This window comes from Heloderma suspectum, chromosome 6 (assembly GCF_057233095.1).
Source record: "Heloderma suspectum isolate Gila_16-S chromosome 6, 16-S_ref, whole genome shotgun sequence".
NCBI lineage: Eukaryota > Metazoa > Chordata > Lepidosauria > Squamata > Helodermatidae > Heloderma > Heloderma suspectum.
The window spans coordinates 98663610-98672360 of NC_139463.1; the positions used below are offsets into that span (position 1 = coordinate 98663610).

At 52.0% G+C, this 8751-nt stretch overlaps 1 protein-coding gene across 1 annotated transcript; it reads right to left on the reverse strand.

Annotated features, from left to right (window-relative positions):
• Nucleotides 1-391: 391 nt before the first annotated feature.
• On the reverse strand, nucleotides 392-7373 carry LOC146342033 (lysoplasmalogenase TMEM86B-like). The gene is made up of 3 exons (XM_084808458.1): nucleotides 7323-7373; nucleotides 6052-6304; nucleotides 392-789 (listed from the first exon to the last, which is right to left on the reverse strand). Exons 1-3 carry the CDS (start codon nucleotides 7371-7373, stop codon nucleotides 392-394), a joined length of 702 nt encoding a protein of 233 aa, XP_084664584.1.
• Nucleotides 7374-8751: the final 1378 nt, after the last annotated feature.

Consider the following 8751-nt stretch of genomic DNA (forward strand, 5'->3'; position numbering starts at 1 on the left):
ATTCGGCGGCGGAGAGAACGCGACTCCCCCCGCGAGGGAAGGGCGCCCTCCGCGGGGCGGGCCACCGGAGCGGCCCGTTTCGCGCGTGAGCTCAGTACTGCCCCACTGCCACCGAAGCCACCAGCCTGCACTGATGGGGGCCGTGGCGAAGAGCGTAAAGAGCAGCCTTTGGACCGCGATGAAAGAAAAAAGCCGGATCTCCGGAAGGAGCCTGAAGTGGGCCAGAGGGTGCAGGTTCTTCGGGAGCTGATGGACCAGCGGAGCAGGAGAGGGGAGGAGCTGAGAGGAAGAATTCCTGGGGTCGTCCGGAGCTCAGCTCTACTTTGGGGAAGAATTCCTGGGGTCCTCCCCCTGTATACCGAATGTCAGTGCAACAGCCCAACTGCAGGGCTCAGCTCTCCTTCCGGGAAAGTTTCTGGGAGCCCACAGAAAGTGCGATCAAGGCCTGGGCGATGTAGTAGGTGATTATGATGGTGAGGCGAGCGTGAGGCACGTTGTGGCAGAAGGTGTGGAGGCCGACGAACAGGTCAGACACAAGGAAGAACACGCTGCCGACCGAGGCGCTCAGCTGGCGTGCCGGGCGAGACATCGCACGCCAGGCCATGGTGCCGAGCACGGCCGTGTAGCCAGCCACGGCCCACACATAGAAGCCCTCCAGGCAGGGCAGCAGCAGGAGGGTGTAAGATGCTGCCACCGACCCACCACCGGCGAGGAAGATGAGGGGCCGGAAGGGATACAGGCCGAAGGCCAGGATGTAAGAGATGTGACATCCAGCAAAGGTGGCCAGTCCTGCAAAGGAGAGAACAGGATACAAGAAAACAAGATGGGCGCGATGCTACATCATTATCAGAGATGGCCAACTGACTGTCTACAGAAGGAGTGGGGAACATGTGGCCACCAGAGGGTGTTGGACTGCAACTCCCACCAGCTCTAGCCATCCTAGCCAATGGTGTGGGATGATGGGAGTTGCAGTCCAACAACATCTGGAGGGCGACCTGTTCCCCATCCTGGCCTAGAGGCAGGATATGGCCCCCTGAAGCAGCTTCATTGGGCCCTGAGGGCCGTACCACCCCCATATGATGTGGTCCATTACTCAACTGAGCCAGGAAAAAGAAAAACACACACATAAGAACAGCCATGCTGGATCACACCAAGGGCCCAAAAAGAGGCAACACAGATATTGGATGGCTGTAGGTATTTTATATGAATGTCCATTGTACTGGTATGTGGTGCACATTCTGAAACCCATGTGCCTTCCCCAAACTGGTGCCCTCCAGATGTTTTGGATGACAACTCACATCGTCCCCAGCCAGCATAATGGGAGTTGTAGTCCAGAAAGGCTGGGCTAACGTATCTGCCACACATGGCAATAGCCATGCTGGCTGGGGATGACGGGGGTAGTAATGCAGTATATGTAAAGGACACTAGCTTGGAGAAGACGGCTGAAAAGGCCATGGATTCGATAGCCGGTCTCCTTCTGGGGAGGGGTACCTTTCTAGACCGGTATGTTCTCTTCAGTTTTTTCCCCCCACCCCAGCTATTTTGTGACCTCTAGGAATCAGGGCCACCCAATGAAATGCAAAGAGCATTAGACTCAGGACAAAGAAAGGAACAGACTGGTTCATGCTAGGGATGGCGGAGAATTTCTCCCCGAATCTTCGGGAGGCCGAATGCCAACGCATTCGGCACCCCGAAATTGGTGGGGAAATTCTCTACCGGCAGCCCCCCCCCCCCCCCGGGATGGGACTTACCTCCTGTGAATGTCCCTCCCGGCGGCGGTTCGTCGGGGGCGGCAGCTGGTCTCCCGACCGGCTGCCGCCGCCGCCACTGCAAAGTAAAAAAGGAAAAAACAACAACACACACCCGTGATAGGCTACGTAACGATTTATGTAGCCTATCACGGCTAGATTTCCAAAGTCAGCCGTGATAGGCTACGTAAATTGTCACGTAGCCTATCACGGCTGACTTTGGGGGGGGGGAAGCGCGTACGCAAATGGCGGCGGCCCATGGGCGCCGCCATTTGCGTTCCCTATTTTGGCACGTCTAGTCTACGTAAAGATTTACGTAGACTACGGCGAAAATAAGGGAACGCTATTTGCGTTGCCCTTATTTTCGCCGTAGTCTACGTAAATCCTTACGTAGACTAGACGTGCCAAAATAAGGAACGCAAATGGCGGTCCCCATGGGAGCCGCCATTTGCGTACGCGCTTTTCTTTTTCAAAGTCACCCGTGATAGGCTACGTGACGATTTACATAGCCTATCACGGCTGACTTTGGAAATCTAGCCGTGATAGGCTACGTAAATCGTTACGTAGCCTATCACGGGTGTGTGTGTGGTTTTTTTACTTTTTTTTTCGCGGCCGGGTAGACGGGGCGCTTCTACCCGGCCTGAATTTCGCCGGTGAGGGATGGGGCACCTCCCCCCCGGCCTGAATTTTGGCGAGGCGGGGCGCCTCCCCCCCCTCGCCTGAACTTCGGGGGGAGAATCGAAGCGCCTCCCCCCCACCGCGAAGCAAGCTTCGAGAACAGGTAAGGGACTTTCGCCCATCCCTAGTTCATGCACAAATAATTCATGTATGGGACTCACTTCCAAAAGTTGTGGTGATGGCCCCAGCTTGCATGGCCATAGAAGGAGATTTGAGAAATTTATGGAGAATAAATTTGTTTTAGCTATTGTTTTAGCCACAATAGCTAAAACAAATCACATTGCTGGGGGCATCCGTGGGGAATGGGGGGAGGGCACTTGCCTGCATGCCCTGCTTGTGGGCTTCCCAGAGGCTTCTGAGGGGCTGGACTGGGTGGGCCCAGTGCTCAAATTATGGGAGAAAAGGTAGGGGCTTCAGTGGAGCTGCATACTGCTATTTCCTCCAAATCATGTCCCACCTGTAGACTTCTAAACAGCTATGGGGCAGGGTAGGGGACTGAAGTAATTCAACTTTTGGATGGACCTTCAGTCTGATCCAGGAGAGCTGCTCTTATATATTCTTAAGGACTAGCAACTTTATTATAAAGTCTGACCAACCATGACATAGTTGGATACCTCCAGACAACCCCCATCCCCCCATGAACAAGGAAGTCGGTTTGCTTGGAGAAAACTGCTGAAAAGCCAATCTGTCTAGGAATCAGGGCCACCCAATGAAATGGAAACATGAGTTAGATTTTACTACTTCAGTGCCATGCAATGTGATCAGTGCCATGCGATGTGATCAAAGAGCAGGTTCCAGGGAAAAATGGGAGTTCCCAAGGGAGTTACATTCCAGCAACGCACACCTTTAGACTCTCTTTTCGATCTTTCTAGCAATCGGGGCTAGGGATGTACGAAAGTCACTTACCTTTCCACAGATTATGTTGATGGTGGGGGGGGAGGCGTTCCGTTCCTTCCCCTGGAACCCTGGATGGGGGGGGGAGGCGCTCCGTTCCTCCCCCCCAGAATCCTCCACGGCTGGCTGTGCTCCGCAGCCGCTCTGCGGAGCAGCCGGCCAGGCCCAGCCAGGCCAGAGCTGTCTGCAGCCGGATTTCTGGCCGCGGAGGGCTCGGGGGGGGGGGGGGGAACCCGCGTATGCAAATGGCGGCGGCTACAGCCACCGCCATTTGCGTTCCTTATTTTTGGCCGTCTTAATCTACGTAAATATTTACGTAGACTATGGCGGCGAAAATAAAGGGGAACGCAAATAGCGTAGTGGGCGCTATTTGCGTCCCTTTTTGATTCACCGTTTTAGCCTACGTAAATATTTACGTAGGCTAAAACGGCGAATCAAAAAGGGACGCAGATAGCGCCCACTACGCTATTTGCGTCCCCCTTTATTTTCGCCGCCATAGTCTACGTAAATATTTACGTAGATTAAGACGGCCCAAAATAAGGAACGCAAATGGCAGCAGCCATAGCCGCCGCCATTTGCGTATGCGGTTTTTTGTTTTTTTTTAAACCCAGCCATGATAGGCTATGTAAATCTTTACGTAGCCTATCACGTCTTTTTTTTTTTTTTTAAACCCAGCCATGATAGGCTTCGTAAATCTTTACGTAGCCTATCACGTTGTTGTTGTTGTTGTTTTTACAAGAGACTGCAAATGGCGGCGGCAGCAGGCGGTCGGAAGACCAGCCGCTGCCGCCGAAGCTGCTGCCGCCTGGAAGATCTGCCCCAGGCAAGTCTTGTCCCGGGGGGGGATCCGCTGGGGGGTGGCAGGCCGTTCCACCACGGAGTTCGGGGGGCCGAATGCACTGGCATTCGGCCTCATTGAGATCTGTGGCGGAATTCTCTGACATCCCTAATTCGGGGCACCTGTGTTACGTGTGTCATTGGCGCCCTCATGCAGTGAGAGGTGGTATTTGACACGTCAGAGCAGACATATCTATTTCTAGCTTTGGCCCTGTTTCAGTAGGCAGTCTGGATTCTTGTTTTTGCTTTAATCCCTGCTGGCGTTATCACCCTGTTAATTCTGGCACTATTTTGCTGCATCAAGTTGTTTGTTTAGTCATAATAGTGTTTCAGTCTGGATACTATTAGCTGTGATGGGTTGTCTTGGACAATTGTGACAGGATATACATTAAAAAAAATAAGTAAAATCTAGCAGAGTATGGACAATTATGTTTTCCCTAATATATCTTTAGCCAAAAGGGGGGAAATACACCCTCTAGTCTCTTAAAACAATGCAGAGCAGGAAACAGTGAATTCTCTACACAAGGCAGTTATTGCGCACTTGTGATTTCTCACTCATGATAGTTTACAGGTTCTTTAGACGAAGTTGTGGTCCTCCAGTTGCACTTCTGTTTTTTAAGAGCACTTTTTGGTTGTTGATGTTTTAGAGCGGGGAAAATGGGGTATTATTTCTGATGGCAAAACTGAAGGTATTTTCCGACTTCTGCATTTGCGCTCTTCCACTATAGCACAGCGCCACCTAGAGTTTATGTACTGGAAAAGCAGGAAAGGAAAAGCTCTTTGTGTAGAGCTTGGTTCTCAATTCTGCGACGAAACCAAAAGTAGATATAGCGATTAGCAGCCTTGTGTAGAAAAGCTCAGTATCACTCCCTCTGACTGCAAACTCAAGTGGTGAATGCCAACAGCAGTGGAGCAAAAACAGGGCACCAAGAAACAAGAGGGGTGTGGGGTGGCAGCAGCAGCCTTAGTTATTTTTTATTAAAACAAACTAAAGGGGCAAAAATCCCCTTTTTTAAAAATGGCCCAATTATGACTGAGTATCAGGACAGCATGCTGAGTGTCAGTTGGAAAAGGGAACTGGAAGGAAGTGGGATTCCCTGCTTCAGCCCCATCCAGCTGATAGTACCCTGGACGACGGACGACATGGCTGGGACCCTAAACAGGAGCATTCTTGTTAGTGGCAATTATAGGCTGTAATATTTTGCCGCAGATGCCACTTGTTAAAACAGTTTTCCCCAACTGGGCGTCCTCCAGATGTGCTGGACTACAACTCCCATAAGCCCCAGCCACCACAAGCAATGGTCAGGGATGATGGGCACTGTAGTCCAGTGCATCTGGAAGGCGCCTCGTTGGGGAAGGCTGTGTTAAATCCTAACTAACCAGCAGGCTATATTGCAAAGTAAATGCGTATGGGAAAGGATTTGATCCCTCAGCAATATGGCATACCAGGTGGGGCAGGGGGATGAGGAGAAGCACACTCTGGCAGTGATGGTGAGTGAAAGAACAGGGGTGCTACAAGTGAGACTCTATTCACATCCGAGAAATGTTGGCGAGTTTGCAGTCATACCAGCCAAGGGTGTTGCTAAGCCTGGGCTCATGGGGTCCCAGGCACGACTCTGTTTCCTAGGGCCACGGATCTATTTTCCAGGCCTCAGAGTGCTTTATTGCTGCCCATGGAAGGGGTTCTCTTCTGATCTTAGTTGCCATGCAGGGCACGTTTTTCAAAGGGGACTGAAACAGCGGAGAGGAGGATTTACACCGCTTTCCCCACATGTTGCAATCTCCCCCCACACACACAAAAATCTCCACCAAAACGCTTGAAGCCACAATCTCCCAGTTGTTATCCCCCCGCTCCCCCAGCCAGAGCTCTGTCAGGGTCCCTCAAACCCATTACCTGGAAGGAAAAGTTGTGGCCACACCAAACAGGCGTCTCCCGCTGCTGAGAGCAGCAGTCCTTGAAAGATCCGTCGGGCATATGGTGTCCAGACGCCTGCGCCGTGGGAGTGGACCGCCACGAAGAACGCCAGGGAGAGGGTCGGGAGGCACTTGAGGATGGTGCCCAGCACACTGGGTTCAGGGGGCCAGAGGATGAAATATGCCACGCAGGAGACCGAGAAAGGCAGCAGCTTAAAGAGTTGGCTCCTTACCTGAGGAGGTAGCAAAAGTGGGGGTGGGGTGGGGGAGACACACACAGAGGGATTAAACAAATTCCCATTGCTGCAGTCTTCCATCTTGTCAATGTTGCTGCTTCCTTGGGGGGTGGCATCACTTGGTGGGAGGAGCAGTCAAAACCAGCCAATGCCTAATTGACGCTGCTCTGGATTACAGCCACGGGATGCATGTGTGTGTGTGTGTGGGGGGGGTGTCTGACCCTTTTAGGGCTATTTCAGGCCCCTCTGTTCATCTTTCACTGAAAACAAGAGCACGCCTCCAGACTTGTACACACAGACCCAGTTCGAATGTAAAGGCAGCATATCGTGGTTCCGTTGACCCACACTTCACAGCGGCGCATTTGAAACATTTCTAGGCCACCATTCAGGGCAGGACCCCTCCAGGGCGGCTCACAGCAAGAACATAAATCAGTACAATAATGACACATAAAAAATAATGATAAAAATGAACCATTACAATAAAACGTCTGGCCTAGACAGGAACTTAAAACTTACAACACAATTGCAGACACAAAGCAAAGAGTAAAACACCTTGGATGGAGAGAAGAGTTTGCTAGATGGCAGTGGAGGCTGGTGGCTCTGATGGCAGTGGGGCGGTGGATCTCGTCTGCGTTTCAGTCAGGACCAGTAAGAATGCAAAAGGAGCTCCGCACCTTGGGCAGCTCCTTTAGAGTTCTGGCTGGTTCTGGCTGAAACCCGGAGCAGACCGCCCCACTGACATCAGAGCCACCAGCCTCCACTGCTCGATGGTTCCTGTTAAAATGGAGGCAGCCAGGACTTCTGGGTTCTTCATGAAGAACAGCAGCAAAGTTAGAAATGAAAACATTCAGGCATCTTACCCAAAGAGAAGGCCTCAACAGATGGGCAATGGCCCCCTGGTTTCTCAGAGGCTTATGAGGTTCTAGCAGGTTGGCATAACTACAAAAGAGCCCTCTCCACCGGTGCCTCAGTTTCCCCTCCCTCCCTGGTGACAGAAACCCAAACAGATTCTTACATTCGCAGCAACTTTCCTCCTGTATTGGGCATCTATCTCCAGGATATCCATGGCTTCTCCTGGTCTCAGCAGCAGTGCTGAGCTTTAAACGTGGCAGCAGATCGCAATCGCACCTTCTGCGAACATGGACTTTCATCTCCCCCAGGGTGCAAGGGGCCGGCTGATAAGAGAGCAATCAGTAGCCGTCACTTCGTCCTTGCTTGGTACTGGATTGTCAAGATGCACCTGTCTCTCGGGGAGAGACGGTGAGCTGTCCAGCCCAACCTCCTCCTGCCCAATGGCCATGCCACCATCCACTACTATCCTGCCCGCCCCCCCATAGGTCGGAGTGGGGCAGACTTCAGGCTTGTCTGATCTAATTTGTTTTTTATGGGGACCTGAAGACCCACCAACCAGAGCCAGGTGGACTTAGGGTACGTCATTCATTCATTCATTCATTCATTCATTCATTCATTCAGTCATTCATTTAAAACATTTGTATCCTGCCCTATATCATTAAGATCTCAGGGTGGTGGTCAGATAAAATCAATTTAAACAGTATCAAACAATAAATTATTTAAATAGCTAAAACATATTAAATCATTAAGGTGGCTAATACCAATTTAAAATCTAAAACAATAAAACGGTTAAAACTGTGTGCAAACTCGGGGAATCCAATTAGCCCTCAAAGGCTTTGGTAAAAAGCCATGTTTTAACTAAGCGTTGAAATGAAACCAGTGTCTGCACCAATTGGGCCTCCAAGCGGGGTGTGTGTGTGTGATTCCACAACTGGGGAGCCACAGCAGAAAAAGCCCTCTCCCGCGTCCCACCATAGCGTATGTCTCACACCGGTGGGACGCAGAGGAGGGCTCCTCCAACACATCTCACTCCTCAGGCAGGCATACATGGGGGAGGCGCTCCCTCAAAAATCGAGGTCCCAAGCCGCTTAGGGCTCTAAATGTCATCACCAGCACCTTGAATTCTGACCGGAAGCATACTGGCAGCGTTTAGATGGAGGGCTCCTAGCACTGCCAAGAAGAAGGCATTGTGAAACTCTTCCATCTTTTTCTCCTCTTATGGATTTCCGGCAGTAAGGAAAAAAGACAGAGGTGGCAGTGGGAAAATATGGGGGGTGGCGATTGGGAGATGCCAACCAGAGTCTGTGCCTGGTTTTGGGGGGGCCTCGGCCAGGACACCCTCTGTGAGCCCCTCCCTCAGTGAGCTGGCCTTCTCACCGCCATGGTCACCAGCTGCCACTGCTTCTCCTCCTCCTCTTCCTCATCACTGCTCCCACTTGCTTGCTTGGCAGGCAGGGAGCCACTGAGCAAGCCGGCCGGGGCATCTGCTGCTGCTCCTCCTCCCCGCCACCGTTGTCTGGGCAGGTGCACAAGCTGGTTGCAGTGGCGAAGAGGAGGAGCAACTCCGGGGAGCTCTTGTGAGTGGGCCCTGC